Genomic DNA, 24,406 nt, shown 5'->3' with positions numbered 1-24,406 from the left:
GGATCCTCCCTGTTTCCCAGACTCTCTGGCTTTTTGGTTTGTCTTTTCTTCTATTCTTTAAGGGATTTTCCTAAAGATGTAGAAGGTATCAAGACTTGGCTGGGGAAACCCACAGAGACAGCTGACCTGAACAAGGCAGAGCTCATGGGCCCCAGACTGATGACTGAGAGGCCAGCATGGGACTGATCCTGACCACCTGAATGTAGGTGTCACTGAGGAGGCCTCAGAAATCTATGAGGCCTCAGGTAGTAGAGTAATATTTATCCCTGACATATGAATGAACTTTGGGAGTTCATTCCATGTGGAGGGATGCTCTCTTATCCTGGACACATGAGGGAGGGCCTAGGCCCTGGCCCTGATGATATGACAGACTTTGGAGATCCCCCATGGAGGGACTCACCCTCCCTTGGGCCTGGAGGGAGAAAGGGCGGGAGGGTTGGGGGATTGGTGAGGGACTAGGAAGGAGGGGAGGGAGAGGGAGCTGGTATTGACATGTGAAGCAAGTTTTAAATTAAAAAAAAGAAAAAAGTAGATTTCTATATACTAAATATTATAATATAAACTCCAAAGAATCCATGTAAAAATTCACATAAAGCAATGAAATTATATAACTCTTCAATTTATTCAAAAGAAAGATGGTGGAAAAAAAGAGCACGGAATCAGTAGGACATATAGAAAACAAAAAGGCATACCTTGAATTAACATGCACTTATATTAATCTTTTTTTATTTTAGAAACCATCTTATTTTACATATCAATTCCCCCATTCCCTTGCCCTCCCATCCTCCCATAAATGTCACCAAACACCCAACCCACCCCCCTGCCTACTCCCCAAGGATAGTGAGACCTTCCATGGGGATCATCAAAGTCTGTCACATCATTTGAGGGAGGGCCTAGACCCACTTCCATGTATCTGGGCTGCAACAGTATCTCTATACAGGGAATGGGCCCCAAACTCCATTTGTGCACTAAGGACAAACACTGGCTCCCCTGTTAGAGGTCCCATAGACTGCCCAGGCCTCCTCCTGGATGGCACCCACATTCAGTGGACTTGGTTCAGTCCAATGCTGGTTTCCTAACTTTAGGACTGTGGGCCCTGTGCTCTCACTAGGTCAAGTCAACTGTTTCTTTGGGTTTCTGCAGCATGGTCTAAGCTCCTTTGCTCATCCCTCCTCCCTCTCTATAACTGGATTCCAGGAGTATGGCTCAGTGCTTAACTGTTGACCTGCTTCTGCTTCCATCAGCTACTGGATGAAGGCTCTAGGATGGCAATTAAGGTAGTCATCAATCACATTATAGGGGAACAGCATAAAAGGCAGTCTTTCTACTACTGCCTAGATTCTTAGTTGGGGTCATCTTTGTGGATCTCTGAACATTTGCCTAGTGCCATATTTGCCAGTATATTGTTGAATATTTTTGCATCAATGTTCCTGAGGGATATTGGTCTGTAGTTCTCTTTATTAGTTGTGTCTTTGTGTGGCTTGGCTACCAAAGTAATTGTACCATTGTAAAAAAGAGTTTGGCAATGTCCCTTCTGCTTCAATTGTGTGGGACAGTTTGAGGAGTACTGGTATTGGCTCTTCTTTGAATTTCTGGTAGAATTCTGCATTGCAACCATATGCCCTGTGCTTGTTTTGTTTGGGAGACTTTAGATGACTGCTTCTATTTCATTATGGGTCTGTTTATATTTCTTATCTGTTCTTGATTTAATTTTGGTAGGTGATGTCTATCCAGAAAATTATCCATTTCCTTTAAATTTTTGAATTTTGTGAAGTACAGATTTTTAAAGTATGACCTGCTGATTCTTTGGATTTCCTCAGTGTCCATTGTTATGTTTGCCTTTTCATTTCTGATTTTGTTAATTAGCATTCTCTCTCTGCCTTTTGTTTAGTTTGGATAAAGGTTTGTTTATCCTGCTGATTTTCTCAAAGAAACAGCTGTTTGTTACATTGATTCTTTTTATTGTTTTCTTTGTTTCAATTTATTGATTTCAACCCTCAATTTGATTATTTCCTGTGGTCTGCTCATCTGGTGTGAGTTTGCTTCTTTTTGTCTAGTGCTGTTAATTTCTAGTGTTACTATTCTCCACTTTTTTCATATGGGCACTTAGTGTTTTGAACTTTCCTCTTAGCACTGCTTTCAAAGTGTCCCATAAGTTTGGGTATGTTGTGTCTTCATTCTCATTGAATTCTAGGAATTCTTTCATTTCTTTTATTTTATATTTCTCCCTTGGCCCAGGAATGGTGCAATTGTGCATTGTTCAATTTCCATGAGTTTGTAGGGTTTATGTGATCTGAGTTGTTGTTGAATCCTAACTTTAAACCATGATGATCTGATGGGATACAGGGGGTCATTACAATTTCTTTGTATCTGCTGAGATTTTTATGCTGTTGAGTATGTGGTTGATTTCAGAGAAGGTTTAATGGGGTACTGAGAAGAATGTATATTCTTTTGTGTTTGGATGGAATGTTCTATTAGATGCCTGTTAATCCTAATTAGGTCAAAACTTCTGTTAGTTCCTTTGTTTCTTTGTTAAATTTCTGTCTGGCGGTCCTGTCTAGTGGTGAGAATGGGGTGTTGAAGTCTCCCACTCTAAGTGTGTGAGGTTTTGTGTGTGATTTGAGTTTTAGTAATGCTACTTTTATGAATGTGGGTACCTTTGCATTTGGGGCATACATGTTCAGAATTGAGACTTCATCTTGACAGACTTTTCCTGTGATGAATATGAAATGACCTTCATCTCTTTTGATTGATTTTAGTTTGAAGTCTAATTTGTTAGATAGTAAGGTTGCTACACCAGCTTATTTCTTGTTTCCATTTGATTGGAAAATCTTATCCCAACCCTTTACTCTGAGAAAACATTTGTCTTGGATATTGAGATGTTTCTTGTATGCAGCAGAAGGATGGATTATGCATTCATATCCATTCTGTTATCCTTTGTCTTTTTATAGGTGAGTTAAGACCATTGACATTGCAAGATATTAATGACCATTGGTTCTTAATTCTTTTTTGTTTTTGATTTGGTGGTGGTGGTAGTATTGTGTGTGGATTCCCTTCCCCCTTTTTTATTTTGGTGTTTGACAAAGTAGGATTATATATTGCCTATGTTTTTATGAATATAGTTATCTTCCTTGGGTTGGAGTTTTCCTTCCAGTACTTTCTGTAGGTCTGGATTAATGGATATTTATTGTTAAACCTGGTTTAGTCATGGAATATCTTGTTTTCTCCATCTACAATGATTAAACACTTTCATAGTTATAGTACTCTGGACTGGCATCCATGTTCCCTTAGCGTTTGTTAAACATCTTTCCAAGATCTTCTGGCTTTCAGTTTCCATTGAGAAGCTGGTTGTAATTTGGATAAGTATGGCTTTACATGTTACTTGGGCTTTTTCCTTTGCTGCTCTTAATATTTTTTCTTTATTCTGTAAGTTTGGCATTTTGGTTATTATATGGTGAGGTATCTTCTTTTTGTGGTCCAGTCTATTTGGTGTTCTATAAGCTTCTTGTACTTTCATTGGTATATCATTCTTTAGGTTGGGGAAGTTTTTTTCTATGATTTTGTTGAATATGTCTTCTGTGCTCTTGAGCTGTATATCTTCAGCCTCTTCTATACCTATTATTCTTAGGTTTGGCCTTTTCACTGTTTCCCATGTTTCCTGCATATTTTGTGTTAGGGATTTTTGGACTTGAGATTTTCTTTGGTCAATTACTGTATTTCCTCTAGTGAGTCTTCAACACCTGAGATTCTCTCTGCCATCTCTTGCATTTTCTTGGTTATACTTACATCTGTAGTTCCCAATCATTTATCCAGCTTTTCTGTTTCTAACACTCCCTCATTCTGGGTTTTCTTGTTTCTATTTCATCTTTAAAGCCTTGAACTGTTTGAATCGTTTCCTTCACTAGTTTGCTTTTGTTTTCTTGGCTTTCTTTGCATTATTTAAGAGATTTTTTTATTTCTTGAAATTTTTGGTTTGTCTTTTCCACCATTTCTTTAAAGGATTTTCTCATTTCCTCTTTGAGGGTTTCTATCATCTTTGTAAAGTTGTTTTTTGAGGTCCCTCTCTTCTGCTTCATCTGTGTTGGGATGTTCAGGTCTTGCTGGTGTCTCTAGATTCTGGTGGTGTCATATTGGTCTTTCTATTGTTGAGTGTGTTCTTATACTGTCTTCTTCACATCCCTTCTTTGAGTGGGTGCAGCTGGGGTCTCCATCTCCTCTTATCTCCTGCTGGGCACGGGTGGGTCAAGACTTCAAGGTCTGACCTCTCCTGATGTTCTTCTCACTCAAGGGGAGGGCAAAGGACAGAGGGAATAGGGGTGGCCAAGACTGTGTGAAGCAGACACAGGAAGTTCCAAGGAGGAGATGGGGAGAGTTGGGCCCTAGTGGAACCCACACTCACCTCCAACATTAATCTTAATTAGTTAAATGTGTAAATGCCCAAATTAACGAGCAGAGATGACCTCATCATTGTCATTTGAGAAACAGAGATTAATAACAATCTATATTTGCATACCTATTAAATACTAGAAGTGAAAACAAAGAAAACAATCAAGCAGCAAAACTGTAACAAGACCAAAAACCAACCTCGTTGTGGTGATTTGAATAAGATGCCTTCTGGTGATATATAATTTATGATTTATTAAAGCTTGCCTAAGTATTAAGAAAGCAAAGCCAGCCTCAAACTATATAGATCAGGCAGTGGTGATAAAAACTTTTTATTCAGTTGATTGATTATAGAGCTAGGCGGTAGTAGTACAGCCTTTAATCCCAGGACTTCGGATTAAGAGGTAGACATATCTCTGTTAGTTCAAGTTGATCTAGTCCTAAAGAAACAGCTCTCACAAAGGTAATCACAAACTTTTAATCCCATAACTAGGGAGGTGGAGACAGGACGATATGGCTGGGCAGAGGAAAGGAATAAGGTAGGAGGACGCAGGAACTGAGAGCTTTTGTCTCTGAGGATTCATGGACACAGGATGGCCATTTCAGCTGGGTAGAGGTAAGATCTACTACATTGTCTGCTTTGCTTCTCTGATCTTCAACTTGAAGCTTGAAGCCCAATATCTGTCTCTGGGTCTTTTATTTATTGTGCAACAACAGAAGATGTGTTTTAAAATTTTATTTTCTTTGTCAAAAGAATTGCATACAAATTTTGTAAATCTAGTAAATAATAATAATCCAGCCACAGTTAATGTTTTGGAAAATAAAATCCCATACCTGTGTGTTTTATGTACTGGAGCATATAGGAATGATTATTCCCTATTTCTTACTTATGAATGAGTTTTATGCAGCCTGTAATCAACATAAAAGTGAGATAAGAAAATGATGATTTCTGCAAAAGCAGAAATAATTAATATTTCTGTTTCAGTTGAAACATTACATATGAAACAGATTTTCCAAGTGCTCCTCAATGAATATATTTATTTTTACTGGAAATTCTGCTCCAACCACACATTTGTAAGGAATGATGGTAGTAAATGTTCTTTCTTGGATTTGTATTGGGTTTCATTTCTTTTGCATATATATATATATAACCACAGGGACAATGAGAACTGCCTTTTGTCAGTATAATAGCCTTTTACTGATTTTTGAATGTATGTATATTATCAATGGAAATTTGTTAGATGGTTTACATTTAGATTAATTTCCACCACTCCTTTGTGGATGGAGAACTCATCTAAATGCATGTTCTCAGGTTGGCAAACAGCTCAGTCAGTCAGTCACACAAGTACGGGGGGTCTTGAATTGATTCCTGGCACTCACATAAAAAGACTAGCACAATGGCACTATCTTATAATTTCAATGTTGGAGAGGTGGAGAGAGGCAGATCTCTAGGAAACACTATAATGATGCCAGTGAGAGAACTTGAAGTGAATGGCGCTTAAAGAATGATATCTAAGTTTGGTGTCTTGCCTCAACATACATACATATGTGTGTGTACTATGTATTCATACACAGGCATTATATATCCCTATACACACACAAAGACGCACATATGTACAGTCACATATTATTTTTGTTATTACTTTGTACAAACACTTGTCCTCTGTATTGCACTTTTATAAAAGATAATTAGTAATTCATATATGTATATATGTGTGTGTGTGTGTGGAATGCAAGTATAAATATTAAAACCAACTAAAGAGATTATAATCAATTCACAAACCACTTCTTTTATTAGGTGTATGTGGGTGGGATAAATATGGGATATGCATGCATGCATGTGTTTTGCATGATGCATGTATCTATGCATGGGATATACATGTATGCATGTGTACATGTGTAGTGCATTTACCTGTGCATGCACATGCAAAGGCCAGATGATGATGTTTGTATCTTCCCCTACCATTTTCTACTTTATTTCCTTGAGATATGATGTCTTACAGAAACTGAAGATTACTGATTTGACTAGCCTGGCTGGTCAGCAAGTCCCATGTGTCTCTTCATCTAACACTGGAGTCACAGTTGCATAGGAAAATGCTTGATTTTTTTAGAGGTGTTAAGAATCCCACTTAGGACTTTGTGTCCTACCCTAACATGATTTCTCTCCTTTTCTACTTCTCTGTCTCGATCCTTACTGCAGCTGCTGAGATTTATAGATGGCTTCTCCTGTTCTTTTTCTCTTAAACTCTAATAGAACTGTGTTTGAGCTAAAAAGTCAAGCAAACAAAAAAGAAAAGAAAATATTTATAAATGTTTAAGGGGTAAATTGTGTCAATTCCCTAACTTAGCAATACCTTATGAAATAATTATGTGTGTTTCTTCTGTTGCTCAGAAAATGTAACTCTAAATTATTGTAAGTATCATTCAGGACAAAAATACATTTTATGTCATTTTAAAAACATTTTTAGATCTTTTTATAATAAAATTAATGAGCATTTGCACACATAAATTCTTAACCAAAACTTAAAGAGCATTTTACATATTAAGACAAAATAGTTTAATCAAAATTTAGATTTCCTACCTTTCTGGGTATGTAAGTGACTTTAACACGAGACTCTGGAATCTGTGTTGGCAGGTGGAGCAGTAGGAATCTGAAGACTGCAAGTATGTCATATAAATGCATGAAATGTCCACAACATCACTTATGAACTGAGCAAGGATCTTGACTTCTTGAATATTATCAGATGGTTGGCTTTTCCTAAGCAGAAAAGCGTGATATTCTCAGCATATCAATAAAATTAAACATGGTTTTCTAAAATTAATGTAATACTAATGAAACATGGGGGACAATTTTATAGGGAGGAGTTCAGACAGGACAGACTAACAGTGGGGATATATGCATTCCCATATAAGCATGTGATGACATATTTTGTCCAAGACCGTTTATCCTGTATTTGAATTCATAGATCATTCTTTAGACATCACAATTCCTTCAGTTGACTAGGAGTTCAACTGAAAACTGTCATTCTCCAGCACAAAGGCCAAATAACATACAAAGGCAGACCTATCCGAATTACACCTGACTTCTCAATGGAAACGATGAAAGCCAGAAGATCCTGGATAGATGTCCTACAAACGCTAAAGAAACAAGGATGCCAGCCCAAACTACTATATCCAGCAAAGCTTTCAATCACGATAGATGGAGAAAACAAAATATGCCACGACAAAGCCAGATTTAAACAATATATATCCATGAATCTAGCTCTATAGGAAGTGCTAGAAGGAAAACCTAGATCCAAGGAAGATAACTACACTCACAAAGACACAGGCAATATAAAATCCCACTTTACAAAACACCAAAAGAAAAAGGGAGGAGAAACTACACAAAATAACTCCACTAACAATAAATCAAGCACAAACAAGAATCATCAATCAGTGGTCATTAATATCCCTCAATGTCAACGGCCTCAACTTACCTATAAAAAGACACAGACTAGCAGAATGGATACGAAAACAGAACCCTTCCTTCTGCTGCATACAAGAAACACATCTCAACATCAAAGACAGATGTTATCTCAGAGTAAAGGGTTGGGAAAAGATCTTCCAATCAAATGGTCCCAAGAAACAAGCGGGTGTGGCAATCCTAATATCTAACAAACTAGACTTCAAATTAAAATCAATCAAAAGAGATGAAGAAGGACACTTCATATTCATCAAAGGAAAAGTACATCAAGATGAAGTCTCAATTGTAAACATCTATGCCCCAAATACAAAGGCACCTACATTCGTGAAAGAAACATTACTAAAGCTCAAAATGCACATAAAATCTCACACACTAATAGTAGGAGACTTCAACACTCCGCTCTCACTGCTAGACAGGACCTCCAGACAGAAACTTAACAAAGACACAAAAGAACTAATAGAAGTTATGACCCAACTGGGTTTAACAGACATCTATAGAACATTCCACCCAAACACAAAGGGATATACCTTCTTCTCGGCACCACATGGAACCTTCTCTAAAATTGACCACATAATAGGAAACATAGCAAATCTCCACAGATATGAAAAAATTGGAATAACCCCCTGTATCTTATCAGACCAACATGCATTAAAATTAGAATTCAACAATAACACAAATCACAGAAACCCTACAAACTCATGGAAATTGAACAATGTACAATTGCACCATCCCTGGGTAAAGGAAGAAATAGAAAAAGAAATTAAACACTTCCTCGAATTCAATGAGAATGAAGACACAACATACACAAACTTATGGGACACTTTGAAATAAGTGCTGAGAGGAAAGTTTATAGCAGTAAATGCCCACATGAAGAAACTGGAGAATAGTCATACTAGAGAAATAATAGCAAAGCTGAATGTTCTAGAAAAAAAAGAAGCAAACTCACCCAGGATGAGCAGATGCCAAGAAATAATCAAATTGAGGGCTGAAATCAATCAAGTAGAAACCAGGAAAACACTGAGAAGAATCAGTGAAACAAAGAGTTGGTTCTTTGAGAAAATCAACAAAATAGACAAACCTCTGTCCAAACTAACCAAAAGACAGAGAGAGAGCATGCTAATTAACAAAATCAGCAATGAAAAAGGGGACACAACAACGGACTCTGAGGAAATCCAGAGAATCATCAGGGCATACTTTGAAAATCTGTACTCCACAAAATTCAAAAATTTAAAGGAAATGGACAATTTCCTGGATAGATATCACTTGCCAAATCTAAATCAAGAACAGATAAACAATCTAAACAGACCTATAACCCCTAATGAAACAGAAGCAGTCATCAAAAGTCTCCCAAACAAAAAAAGCCCAGGCCCAGATGCCTTCAGTGCAGAATTCTACCAGAAATTCAAAGAAGAGCTAATTCCAATACTCCTCAAAGTATTCCACACAATAGAAGCAAGAGGCTCACTGCCAAACTCTTTTTTTCGAGGCTACAATTACCTTGATACCCAAGCCACACAAAGACACAACTAAGAAAGAGAACTATAGACCAATTTCCCTCATGAACATCGATGCAAAAATACTCAATAAAATACTTGCAAACCGGATTCAAGAACACATCAGAAAAATCATCCATCATGATCAAGTAGGCTTCATCCCAGGAATACAGGTATGGTTCAACATTAGAAAATCTATCAATGTAATCCACCACATAAACAAACTGGGAAAGAAAAACCACATGATCATCTCACTAGATGCTGAAAAAGCCTTTGACAAAATCCAGCACCCCTTCATGATAAAGGTCCTAGAGAGATCAGGGATAACAGGAACATATCTGAATATAAGAAAAGCAATATACAGTAAACCAACAGCTAACATCAAACTAAATGCGGAGAAACTCAGAGCAATTCATCTAAAATCAGGAACAGGACAAGACTGTCCACTCTCTCCATATCTCTTCATTATTGTACTTGAAGTTCTAGCTACAGCAATAAGACAACAAAAGGAGATAAAGGGTATACAAATAGGAAAAGAAGAAGTCAAACTTTCACTATTTGCAGATAAAACTATACAATGGAAAAAAGAAAGCATCTTCAACAAATGGTGCTGGCATAACTGGGTACTGGTATGCAGAAGACTGCAGATAGATCCATGTTTATCACCTTGTACAAAACTTAAGTCCAAATGGATCAAAGATCTCAACATAAATCCAGTCACACTGAAACTTTTAGAAGAGAAAGTGGGAGATACTCTTCAATGAGTTGGTACAGGAAAACACTTCCTAAACATAACACCCGTGGCACAAACACTGAGATCGACAATTAACAAATGGGACCTCCTGAAACTAACAAGCTTCCGTAAATCAAAGGACACAGTCAACAAGACAACAAGGCAGTCCACAGAATGGGAAAAGATATTCACTAACCCCACATCTGACAGAGGGCTAATCTCCAAAATATACAAAGAACTCAAGAAGCAAGTCTCCAAAACACCAAAGGATCTAATTAAAAGGTAGGGTACAAAACTAAATAGAGAATTCTCAATAGAGGAGGCTAAAATGGCCAAGAGACACTTAAGAAAGTGCTCAACATCCTTAGCCATCAGGGAAATGCAAATCAAAACAACTCTGAGATACCATGTTATTCCTGTCAGAATGGCTAAAATCAAAAACACCGAAGACAATTTATGCTGGAGAGGATATGGAGAGAGGGGAACACTCCTCCACTGCTGGTGGGAGTGCCAACTCGTACAGCCACTTTGGAAATCAGTGTGGAGATTCCTCAGGCAAATGGGAATTAATCTACCACAAGACCCAGCAATTCCACTCTTAGGCATATATCCAAATGAGGCAAATTCATACAACAAGGACATCTGCTCCACTATATTCATAGCAGCATTATATGTAATAGCCAGAACCTGGAAGCAACCTAGATGCCCCTCAACTGAAGAGTGGATAGAGAAAATCTGGTGCATTTACACAATGGAGTATTACTCAGCAGTGGAATCTTGAAATTTGCAGGTAAATGGATAGCACTGGAATAAACCCTTCTGAGTGAGGTAACCCAGTCTCAAAAAGACAAACATGGTATGTATTCACTCATATATGGATTTTAGACATGGATATTCATATATGGATATTTAGACACTGATATTCATAGTACCCAAGAGAAGAGGATTGAGACAAGATCCTCTGAATGGATGGGGAACACAGCGAGAGGTGGGGGGGGAGTGGGAGCTGGGAAGAAGAGAGGGGGAGGAGAGGAAGAGAGAGGAGGTCATGGGGGAACAGGAAGTTTGAGTGGGAGGGTTGGAATAGGGGGAAGAGGGAATCATAGGTTAAAAGACAGATCAGGCACTAGAGTGACCTCTAGTGATCTAAAGGGATGACACCAAGCTAAGCAATAGTGGAGAGACCACCTCGAATGCCCATTCCTGATAATGAACTTGATGTCTATAACCATCCTGGACCCTTCATCCAGTGCCTGATAGAAGCAGAGGCAAACTCACACAATTAAGTATTGAACTGAACCCTAGGAACCCAGTAACAGAGAGAGAGGAGTGATGAGCAAATTGGCAAAGAATGGGCTGGCAAAACCAGCAGAGACAGCTGATCTGAACAGGGGAGAGCTCTTGGACTCTAGACTGACAGCTGGGAGGCCAGCATGGGACTGATCCAGACCCCCTGAATGTGAGAGTCAGTGAGGAGGCCTGGGCAACCTATGGGGCCCTGAGCAGTGGATCAGTGTCTATCCCTGGAATACAAACAGTCATCATGTGCCCATAGCACAAATAGGGATGCTCTCTCAGCCTGGACTCTTAGGGGAATCCCTGGACCCTACCCTGAGTGAAATGACAGACTCAAGATATCCCCTATGTGGAAGGAATTGGCAATAGGATGGGAGGCTGGGAGGGATGGGGAGTGCGGGAGGAGGGGAGGAAGAGGGAACTGGGATTGACATGTAAAACAAGCTATTTAAAATTAAAATAAAAAAATTTAAAAAAACAGAATGGTCATTTTAAGGTAAGGAAGCTGAGGTTCAAGCCACACAAGTTGCTTTCTAGAATTCACACAGCTATTAGTTAGTCATGTGCTATGTAAAACCATATTTGTAAATTATGTTTATTACTCCTCCAATTCTTCATCTGTCTGTGCCAGAAATATGAGTTCATTAAAATAATCCCCAGGGTGTGTGATGGTGGTTGAGGTGAGTGGGGTGGGAAAAAGGGAGGGAAGGGGAGCTGTGGTTGCTATGTAAAATGACAAAAAAATAATTAAATAAATATTGCCATCATTATAGTATTGTCCAAATCCAAACGAAATAGAGCCCTCTGTATTGTCATCTCTTAGCTAAAACTAATTGCATAAGTCAGTTGGACCAGAAAAACCACAAAACTTAAGTCAAAAGAAAGAAGGAAATGGGGAGGAGAAAAGGAAGGATGAAAAAAGTAAAGAACATGGAAACCTTCCAGAGAAGAAAGTGTTTTTGCAGGAAACTGTGCTGGAGCAAAGACAAGGATCTGTCTAGAACAGAGAGTAACACAAACATTTATTGAATAGCTAAATTGGATGCTTTCCATAGAATCCTCTACTTCGTATATAATGGTTTGTTATGGAAGAGGGATTTTAAATATTTTGATGTTTTTCTATACAGGTTTACTTTTGTTAATTTCACACTTCAGATATATTATAAAAGCATATCGTATATACATTTGGAAACCTTAGAACCTCTAGAATCTCTCTCAGTATTTATTTTTATTCCACTGAACTTGTCTAGTTCCCATCATCCATCACTCAAATGTAACAATAATTATTTAGGAAGACTCTAGAATTTCCTTTAATCTCACTATAACTCATCTGAGGGACTGCTCTAATTTGAATAGTTAATAGTCGTATTTCTTATTTAAAAGCATACCATGAGGGCATGTGATATAGCTTAGTGAGTAAAGGCTACCAAACCTGACAGTCTGCGTTTCATTCTTGGAAGCCCCGTGATGAGAGCAGAGACTCAATACCCAAGATATGTCCTCTGAACTCCACATACAGGCTGTAGCATGTGCACCCTCCCTCCCACCACACACACACACACACACACACACACACACACACACACACACAAATGTGCATGATCAACATAGAAAAATAGAATCCTCAATTTATAAAACATTATACTTAAAATCATACTGCAATTAATAACCAAGTGCTTTTTAATGAAATTGAAAGAATGACCACACTACAACAGTATGTATGAAAATCAGAGGCCAGCACAAGTCCTAATTTACTAAAAAAATGAAATAAAAACATACAGTATCACAGATCCTGTAGAAGAAGAAGGGGTGAGGAGGTAAGAAGTAGGATGAGAAGTGAAGGAAGAGGAGGAGGAGAGGGAAAACGAGGGTCAGGCGGAGGAATTAGTAGAGTGATTACAGAGTAACTGGCAAGTTCAGCATTCATACATTTCATAGTCATAGGTGACCCTAATTTTTCTTTATAAAATATTGTGCCATTTTGTATAAAGAGAAAATATTCCTCTTTCAGGTCTTGAAAGAGAAATGCTTTGTCTTTTAAGATTCTTTGATTCTTCTAGCATTCAAACAAAAGTTCAAATGCCAAATAACTAACAGAAAACAATAGCCAAACTTGGGTGAACATATTATAATAAGTATACATGTACTAATAAAGTCATCGTTTTTATACTGAATCCTTTATGAGTAAAATCCATCACTATTTCACAATGTGTAGCTGTTTTCAAAGTAAATCACAACGAATTTCTTTACTGACTGGAAAAATTGAAGTAACTGCTTTAAGAGGTTGGTTTCTGTGCTATTTATGAGGTTAGTCACTGTTTCCTCTAGGCCTTTGACAGTAACTTCTCCCAGTTTGCTCATGGGATTACATTACTTTCAAATGTGATTACTCCTTTTCTGACTTCTGACAGCATATTAAGTGGTAATCTATCATGAAACTCTCTACTCAGATTCAATTATGCAGTAACCTCCACCAGCGTTTTTTGACTTCCTTCTGAACAATAACACTATTTCAGTTTGAGTGCCCAGAAATCCTTAAAACATCTGAATATGTTTAGTTATAAGTAATGTGCTGAATAAATGAATTAATTTAAAAGTTAACAGTATATTTCTAATAATGACAAACAATAGACTATATATGTGCATGTAATATATACAAAACCTTTTACAATATAAGAGATCTATGTTAGTGAACTATTTACTGAAAAGCACTTAGTATTACAACATACAATATATAATGAATGTCCAAGCTTGGGTGAAAAGGAATTGATAAGTTCTCTTAATAAAATAGACTTGACAGAAGTAAAGAATTTAGATCAAATTTCTAATATATGTTCTATATCTTCTTTGAGTGACTGGAAGGAGATGAAAAATGAAGAAAAATTGTTTTACACTGCCATTTTCATATCACCACTAATTCATCTGCAATGATTCTTATTTACAGAATGAAATATTAAGATATTTATCTCATGTTTTACTTGCCTAATATTGACCCAGTATTTCATTTCTGAGAATGACTATAGCATCCATGATGGAAATTCTTAGTTTTAATTCACTATAAATGTTTTCAGTATTTTGCCAACATGAACTTTTTTCCTTTGATCTCCTTCATGGATTCCAAGTTTTGAAATATATTTTTCTATGCTACATATCACATTTACTATGTGGTGTGGTAACGTGTTATATTTGCATGCCACTGCAGATTTTTAGTTAAATGTTAATAGCATTTTAACATTAAAGAGGTTGTCACCATTGATTGACAACTAAACTTGCTTCCAGTCAGGGAGGCTTTCCTCTTTCATAGTTGACAGCTGTATGCCGTACATACTAAATCTGTATGTCACAATATGTTCAAATCCAAGACTCACCACACATTATATTTAGTCTATTGGCCAGTTCATGTATGATAATTACTTAAGCTACAACACCAGTAAATGTTGGAGATAACAACTGTGGCTCCTGCAACTCAAAAGTCACCAACAACAGGTTAAAGTTGAAGCCCATTTATGGCCTATTGATAGCTAAATAAATTTTATTATTTATTTAATCACCAGACATAAAAATATTTCACTTTCTATGTAGTTAAACAAGTGCATTGGAAACTGTAAAATTTCAATAAAACATACAGCTTTACATCATTATTTTGCCGAAGAGAATGTTTTATTTTAAGAATTAATCTAAGAGATATACAGATATTTAGCAAAACAGCTGAGAATGGACTTGAAGATTAAGTAACTTTTAAAATGTGCATATTCAATGATACATATGTGAAACGTCATTTGGAATTGAGAAAAATGATTTCTCAACATATACTTGGGAACTTTGTGATTCAGAGTTCTCTAAATGCTAAAGTTGTGCTGCTATCATTAACTGATGGTATTACATTTCTATTTACAACACCGTGAACATGACATTCTATTAAAACTGGAGAAAGTAAGCAAGCAAGATGGTTAGGAGGAATACTGAAATTAAGAGTCAAAAACATGACAAAAATGATGTCTCACATTCCTCTCATATTTGTGGCCATTCAATATTTGTGGTCTGTTACATATTCAATATGTTCCCATAGCATGAAAGAGTAGAACATGATATGTAAAATATGCTAATGTTTAAGTCTATTCATTTAGAAAATTCTCTCTGAATTATCTACTGAATCATTTGTTGATATGCAAATAAACAAGCATTTAATTTCTCAAAGGAGTAAGTAAGAACTGGTACTTACACATAGAGCCTGGGGAATTCAAATCTCTTAAAACTGTTTAGTAAAAGGAATGAAATTGATCCATCTCTCATAGTTTTGTTTGAAGCAACTAAACTGAGAGTAAAATAATATGCTACAAAATAAAAATACAGAATGTTATTCATATTATATTTCAAACTTTGTTTTGTTTTGCCACATATGCAAAAACACACACAAGCATGTATGGTATATGTAGTAGAGCCCTGCATTTTATATGCAAAAAAATCAGATAGAGTAATTTATCAGTAGATTATGCGTTCTGCTTCTTGTGGTTTATTCCCAAAATGTTTTCCATAATTCTTTGGGAATTTCAAAGACTTTATTCTGACCATATTCATGATCACCTCCCCCCAGCTCTTCCCACACCCATCATATAAACCCTTACTACCCTAACACCCAACTTTGTGAGTTTTCTAATTTCTTCTCCCCATTGAGTACAGATTATGTTGCCCAACTATTCATGGGAGTGGGATCTGCCCTGAAGTGTAGTATACATACTAGAGATCATGTCATTATGGGAAACAAAGACAAAAACAAAATGTCAGGTTTTGAAGAATTAGAAACTGCCAGTCAATCATCAATTTGAGTATGGTGATAATTTGGTTAAATAGGTACTATGTTCTAACTTGCCTGAAAACATAAAATCAAATGGAACAATAATATGAAACAACATTTTCCTTTTCAGGAACATTTGTAAATATTATAAGTCTCTTGATCACCTGATTAATATATACAGCTAAATGTGCTTAACAATTTTAATCATCAGTTTCATTGCCTACTGAGGAATGGCAATCAAATTAAAGAACTGTACACACCTCATTGGAGCTGTTACAACTCAAATAGTTACATGTAGGGATGTGCTAATCCAAACAAAAAGAACTCACAGTGAACGGGAGAAATTTTGTTCACAGACTAGAAGTCATACTGTTGAGCAGGTTTGAACCCCAGCTGACATGTCAGGTGGTTGACCAAAGCCTGTGATTCTAGCTCCAGGGGATCAAGTACTGATGGACTGATGGGGGATGTCCTTCTGCATGCTGTGAATATATGGTTCTTTTATTGGTTGATTAATAAAGCTGTTTCCGCAAATGGACAGACAGGATGTAGCCAGGCAGGAAGTATAGTCAGGGCTACCAGACTAGTAGGAGGCTTGGAAGGCGAACACACAGAGAGTAGCCAGTGACACACCATGTAGCTACCAGGAAGGTAGGATGTCAGGGGATTAATAGAAATGAACTATTAGTTAAAAGAGAAGTAGCCAATAAGAATCCTCAACCATTGACCAAACAGTTTATAATTAATATAAGCCTCTATGTGTTTATTTGGGACTGAAAGGCTGTGGGACCAGGCAGGATAGAAATGTCCATCCACAAAATACCTCTGGTCTCTGTGAGCACCTGAATTCATGAGCGTGCGTGCGCACGCGCACACACACACACACACACACACACACACACCTTTTAAAAACTAAAGCTTTAAAAGTAATTGGTCAAAGTGACTGCTGAAAAGTCATCAGTAGGCTTTATTTTAGCAATAAAGAAATTAACAATGAAAAGAAGAAATTAGACATGAGGAAGTTCAGATATATTATAGAAAGCTGAAATTATGAAATATAAATGAATATTTGATGCAAGGAGTAGTTGGAGGAGAAAGGGTGAGGTAAGCCGTTGGAGAAAAGAAGATGGGGAGGAGAATAACAAAAAACATGGAGACTTGAGTGCAGAAATCATGGCCAACTAGGGCTCGAAACTAAGTGGAGCTAGTCTGGGTTGACTGTAAAATTGCTTGAAAATGTTGACTCCTATGTCTTTCTTTTCTTTTCTCCAATGGTTGAGATTGCCTTGCTTCTTATACTTAGCTAACTGTTGTACTTGGGAGCAAGTTACTTGATTCTTCAATTTACAGGTTTATAAACCAAGACAAATTCATCCTTAAAAATAAATTATAACCATGGTTTCAGTTATTCTAAAATAACATACATGTGTTTGCATATAATGGCTCACTTATTTAAATTCTAACAACTTACTACAGAATGGATATTCACTGCTAGTATCCAAAAATGCAGTGGTCCTGAGAGGCCACCCTTCCATTTTTTTCTTCAAACCTTCTTTCCATAGCTTAGCTTGATTACCTAAGATTTGAGAAACAGATACAGGAATTAAATTACATCAAGTAGCACACACACAAACTCTTCAAATAACTAAAGTCCTTAAATATCAATGTACAGCATCAAATATAGATTAAAAGGTACCTTGAAAATATGTAGGATAATTTACATTAATTTTTGAAGTACTCATATTCTAGATTCACAAAAAGCACTCCACTCTCTGAAAGTCCTATTAGAACTTGACATAATCTGAATGATCACTTGTATCAGTTTTTATACCATATTTTACATTCATAAGTTTATGTATAACTCTTCTCAGTAAATTTATCAGAATAAGTGAATTACATAAAATTTGAACATGCAGTTTAGCTCTGTGAATAAAGCCCCCAAATTATCCTACATATACATTATTGTATTATGCCATAATATACATAACATAAATAGATATATACATCCTATGTATTGGATATATTTCTTATATATGTACATACAGAATATTAATTTGGATATATTAAATATATCCAAATGACTCTTTATTTCTACCTCAAGGCTTTTAAATTTTAATGTAGTAGCCATAATACTTAATTTAAATTTCAGAATTTTTAACGCTAGCTCAACCTTGGATAAGCAATGCCACCAGAAAAACAATCCCATATAGAGATGTAAGATAAGTGAATTCCCAAATTATATCTTGTGGACAGAAGAAATCTATGAAAATATAGATTTGACAAATCCTGGATAGATCATACTTTATATGGCGATGCTCCATGTACAGACAATAAGGTTGAGAAAAGCTTGTTGTACTGGGCTCATTTCAGTCCTCTTAATCATCTCCCATTTCTAGAGAACCCTTGACCTTGCAAACATTTCTGGTAAACCCTTCCATGATACAAACCAGATATGGATATGTTTATACCATTTTGAGACCTGGCATTTTCTCTTGAAAATACTTAACTATGTCTGGAATTCTTTTAAATTCTATTTTTTCCTTTTACTTGAACCATTTTATGTACTTTTATTTATTAATTCACTTTTATCTATACATATAATATGCATAATATACTTTGATTATAGCCTCCATATTCTCTTTACCTCTGCATATTTAATCCTGTCTTCTTGTGTATTTTTCATTTACTTTTTCTATATATTCCATTGGCAGACTTTCATTTTCAAAAGCTGCCAATGTAACTGATATGGAAAGCATAAATCACATGTAAGACTACCTGCTGGGATCAACTGAAAAGCTAGCTATGATGCACATATCTTCAGTTATACCTAAGATTTCCTATTTAATGGAAAAGAATATAGAATGTAGAAGTTTCTGCCTGTACATATAGCAAGAGGAGTGGGAAAATTCTATAGGAAAAATGGTAGGAAATATAAAATCTGAGTCTACCATTATTCCCATTGATAACTTCCCCCAAAACCATAATATTAGCCAATTAATATGAAGCATGTCTTAGCCTCCAGCCTAATATACTGTCAAAATGATGTTACTTGCTTCCAAAAGAATTGTAATAAATGCAAGTTTCCTTACCAAGCCTAGGACAGGAGTCTTTGTAAAGGTTTCCACAGTCCACACATAAACCATTTTGGTAATCTTTGTAGGAGCCACAGGGAATTGATACAAAATTGCAGTTTGTTTCAAAAGCTCCAAGGAACAAGTAAACTGCTCTCTGATGGTCACATTTTAAGTAATTCATTCCTTGAGGGTGAGAACAAAAAAAAACTGCAAAAACATTCAATTGATTCAAGTAAACTATAGAAAACTGACAATTATGCTATATTAAATGTTGTGTTCCTTTCATATTTACAAAATATTGACCACAATACACTTTCATCTCAACCTATTAAGAAGCCCCATTATAATCTTAAATTTGACATGACATTTTCATGGAAATAAACAAGACATTTGCATAAAGTAATAAGCCATATAGCATGGCTGTTTAAATTTAACACGGTGCACAACCACACTACTTCAATGTTTACTATGATAGTGTCTTTCTCTTCTACTTTTATACCCCTAAACTTTTGATCCAATGTTAAACACGTCTCTGGAGGCAAGCGGTGTTGCAGCTCGCTAACCTCACTTCTGCTTTCCAGTCTTCTTTTTTCTTTAGTTCAAACTTGTCTAGTTGCAGTGACATTTGACCATGTGCTAAATTGCCATGGTGCTGAAGTAAGCCCCATCCCACACTCAGGGGTCATGCATCACTCCATGTGTGGGACAACCAACTAGCCAAGGTTGAAAATCTGCCTATGTGTGGTAATGTGTTGATAAGTGCTAAAGTGTGGGATAAAACTCAAATTCTAGGATATGTTAGCTATATGTGTTTTCCTAGTTGACTTTTAAAATTTCTCCTTGTGTTTAAAGTAATGAACTAAAATTATTGAAACCACACAAAAAAGACCTTATCCTAGACCAAATGTTGTATTTGCTAGTAACCTATGTATATTGAATGGTATCAATTTAAATTATTTCTTGCCAACTCCCCTAGGTTATTGGCAAAAAATATGATATCAAAATATTACCCACAGGTTTTAAGAAATCAAAATGGTAAACTATTTTCCCATATCATTTTGAATCACATATAACTATAATCAGAATATATTGTATGAAAAAGATCTTTTTTCAGTAAAAGAAAAAGGAATGAAAATAAGCTTAATATACCTGAAAAAATGTTCGTAGGACAACCTGGCTGTTGTTTTCCTCCATTTGGGTAAAAATCTATATGTCCCAATGGCTCTAGAATGCCTAAGCCTAGGAGAAAAAGCAGCCACAAAATTATAAGCATATAAAGTTGTTTGAGCAATTGTATATCACAATATCTGCAAACATCCAATAAACTTGCTTTTCAGAAGTCTGAATCAATGATAAATGCTAAGTTTTATCTTTATTAGTTTCTTGTGTTTCCAGAAACTCTTGCCTCTGTCTCTCTCCTCTCTCCTTCCCCATCCCTTCTTCTTACCCTCATCAAACTCCTCTTTTTCCTTACTTTTGAGATATGGATATAAGCAATATCTCAAATTACCTTGGAACTCACTATGTAACCTAAGCCTAGCCTCAAATGTAGAACAATCTTATCTTCTTTCATCAGCCTTTTAAATTCTAACATTATAGATATGAGCCACAGTACATAGATGCAATTCTTTAAATAGCAGTTTTCAGGTACTACCTTTTCAAATTAATTCTCATGAAAATCACATGTTAATAATTTCACACATCTATTATTTACATGTTTATGTGGGCCAATCATTACACTTCTGGGGAAAGAGAGGAGAAAAATCTTTGTAGTAGAAATCATGGGGCTGTGCCTGGGGACCACCACTGCAGCTCCCATCCTGGTGGGAGCCACGCACAGCAGCATCCTAGTCTCCCCTACACACGGGACTAGGTAAACTGGGGAATGTTTCTGGGCTTCCTTCCTGTACCTGGGGACTTCCACTGGGGTTCCCCTCCTGGCCGGAGGCAACCCCCATCCCAGCATCCTAGTCCATTTCTCTGCCCACGGAACCAGGAAGAGGAGAGCTACCAGAGTATTGTACTTGCTTGCATACACACCAGGAGAGGAAAAGGCCTTTTCTACACCAACTGGAAGAAGGGAAGGGAAGGAGAAAATATAAAAACACACTCAGCAACAGAAAAAACAAATATGACACTGCCAGAGACTAGAAACTCTACACCAATAATACTCAAATATTCCAATGCAAATGAAGCAGAAGAGAATGACCTTAAAAACAACTTCATGAAAATGACAGAGACCCTCAAAGAGGATATGAGAAAACCCCTTAAAGAGATATAAGAAAAAACAAACCAAAAAATGCTAAAAAAAAGGAAGAAATGGAGGAAAAGACAAAGCAAAAATTGCAACAAACAATTCAAACAGTGCAAGGGTTGAAAGGTGAAAATAGAGACAATAAGAAAACACAGTCTGAAGGAAATAGAAAAGCTGGGCAAATGGTCAGGAACTACAGGTGCAAGCATAGCCAACAGAATACAAGAGATGGAAGAGAGAATCTCTGGTGTTAAAGATACACTAGGAGAAATAGGTTCATTGAACAAAAAAACCTTAAGTCCAACAAATCTCTAACACAAAATATCCAGGAAATATGTGACACCATGAAAAGGCCAAACTTAGGAATAATAGGTATAGAAGGTGAAGAAAACCAACTCAAAGAGGCAGAAAACATATTCAACAAATACATAGAAGAAAACTTTCCCAACCTAAAGAACGACATGCCAATGAATGTGCAAGAAGCTTACAGAAAAACAAATAGAGTGGACAACAAAAATAGTCCCCTCACCACATCAGATTTAAACAATTCATATCCACTACCCCAGCCCTACAGAAAGTTCTAGAAGGAAAACTCCAAGCCAAAGAAGTTAACTACAACCAGAAAAACAAAAGAAAGAGATGATCCTATTTTACCAACAGCTGAAAAAAAGGGGGGTGGAAATTCACATATAATTCCACCAATAACAACCATTCCAAAACAAACAAGAATGAGCAATCAATGGTCATTAACATCCCTCAATATTAATGGTCTTAACTCACCCATAAAAAGACACAGGCTAACAGAATGTATTTGAACACAGAATCCATCCTTCTGCTGCATACAAGAAACACAACTCAGATTCAAAGACAGACGTTACTTTAGAGTTAAGGGTTGAGAAATGATCTTCCAAATAGACCCAAGAAACAAGCGTACTTAGCAATCCTACTATCGAACAAATTAGACTTTAAAGTAAAATAAATCAAAAGAGATGAAATAGGTTATTTCATACTCATCACAGGAGAAATCCACCTAGATTAAGTGTCGATTCTGAACATCTATGCCCCAAATACAAGGGCATTGGCATTCATAAAAAGCATTACTAAAACTTAAATTACATATAAAACTTCACACACTTATAGTAGGAGACTCCAACACCCCACTCTCACCACAAGACAGGACTACCAGACAGAAAATTAACAAAGAAACAAAGGTATTAACAGAAGTTATGACCCTATTGGGTTTAAGAGACATTCATAGAACAGTCCATCCAAACACAAAAGAATATACCTTCTCAGTGCCACATGGAACCTTTTCAAAAATAGACCACATATGTGGCAACAAAGCAAACATCAACAGGTACAAAAAAATTGGAATAACTCCAAGCACCTTATCATACCACCATGCATTAAAATTAGAATTCAACAACAACACAAATTGCAAAAATCCTACAAACTCATGGAAATTGAATAATGTACATTGCACCATTCCTGGGTCAAAGAAGAAAAGAAAAAAAAACTAAAGACTTCTTAGAATTCAATGAGAAGGAAGACACAACATACCTATACTTATGGGACACTTTGAAAGCAGTGCTAAGAGGAAAGTTCATAGCACTAAGTGCCCACATGAAGAAACTGGAGAATAGTAACATTAGAGAACTAACAGCACAAATGAAAGAAAAGCTTTAGAACAAAAAGAAGGAAACTCACTGTAGGAAAAAGGGATCAGTCAAAGAAACACACCCTGAGCAGAGCCAAAGAAACACACTTTGGCCCTGCCACCAGAACTAAAGAAATACACCCTGACCCTGAAATCAGTGCCAAAAGAACATACTTTGTCCCTGGAATTAGAGTCAGTGAAAGAAATGCGCCCTGGCCCTAAAATTGGAGCCAAAAGGACCAGAGAAAGAAACACACTCTGAAACCAGAGCCAAATCTGACCCTAATCCTGTGCAGAAAATGAACCAATCTTTGAGCAGAGCTCTAGCCAATCTGAGCTCAGCACTAAAATCTGACAAATCCTCACCCTGGAAGCCCTATATAAACCCTGTGTCTGTTCAGCTTGTCTGTTTGTGCCACTCTGGCAGAGGGCAGCCGCTGTCCTGGATTCTTCCCTCCCAATAAACCCCTTCAGTGAGCTTTGGGTGAAGATCTTTTGCAGTGGCGGTAGAGCAGAGGCGACCCTGGGCAGAGCAGAACAAGCAGGCAGAGCAGAGCCAGCAGGGCTGTAACACTTTTGCCAGGGAAACCTTCCCTTGGCAGAGCATAGTTATTACACTCCACTCCCCTCTCCCAGAGCAGAGTTGAACTGTAGCCACTTCCCTGAGAAACCTCCTGGGGAGCAAAACTGCTACATTAGGCAAACATCCCTAGCTGGAAGGCCTTGGCTTGCCAGAGCAGAGCCAATACACGGGGAAGCCTTTCTCTGAGGCAAGGCTGTAAGCAGCTAAGCTTACTGCAACCTGTGGTGGACCTTGGCTCCATGAGCTCCAGGATACCTTTTCCAACTGAGCTGTGTAACAAACACTCAGTATTCTGTGACTCTTGAGTGCCAGAATTCCTGTCCCATCTCCATCCAGCCTGAAATGCCTACACTCACTCCAGAGGATTAAACACTAGGAAATAATCAAATTGAGGGCTGAAATCAATATAGTAGAAACTAGGAAAAACAATACAAAGAATCACTGTAAGGAAGAGTTGGTTCTTTGAGAAAATCAATAAGACAGACAAACCTTTATCCTACCTTACCAAACACCATAGTGGGCATAGTGTGAACATGTAAATTAACAAAATCAGAAATGAAAAGGGAGACATAAAAATAGACACTGAGGAAATCCAGGGAATCATCAGGTCATACTTTGAAAACCTGTACTCCACAATATTTGATAACTTAAAGGAAATGGACAATTTTCTGAATA

The 24,406-nt window shown here is 36.9% G+C and overlaps 1 protein-coding gene across 1 annotated transcript in view; it reads right to left on the bottom strand.

Annotated features, from left to right (window-relative positions):
- Positions 1 to 24,406, bottom strand: part of Lipi (lipase I) — a 54,200-nt gene that overhangs the window by 8,850 nt on the left and 20,944 nt on the right. Inside the window, exons 6-10 of the mRNA XM_040750363.1 lie at positions 20,387 to 20,476; positions 19,253 to 19,420; positions 17,635 to 17,739; positions 15,591 to 15,702; positions 6,965 to 7,141 (exon numbers count right to left, since the gene is read on the bottom strand). Coding sequence (XP_040606297.1) covers positions 6,965 to 7,141; positions 15,591 to 15,702; positions 17,635 to 17,739; positions 19,253 to 19,420; positions 20,387 to 20,476 — 652 coding nt within the window. The remainder of the gene's footprint in view (positions 1 to 6,964; positions 7,142 to 15,590; positions 15,703 to 17,634; positions 17,740 to 19,252; positions 19,421 to 20,386; positions 20,477 to 24,406) is intronic.

The sequence above is a fragment of the Mesocricetus auratus genome, unplaced genomic scaffold (genome assembly GCF_017639785.1).
Source record: "Mesocricetus auratus isolate SY011 unplaced genomic scaffold, BCM_Maur_2.0 Super-Scaffold_100008, whole genome shotgun sequence".
In the NCBI taxonomy this organism is placed as follows: domain Eukaryota; kingdom Metazoa; phylum Chordata; class Mammalia; order Rodentia; family Cricetidae; genus Mesocricetus; species Mesocricetus auratus.
Note: the sequence above shows the minus strand (reverse complement) of the source record. Positions and strands in the feature narration are given on the sequence as shown.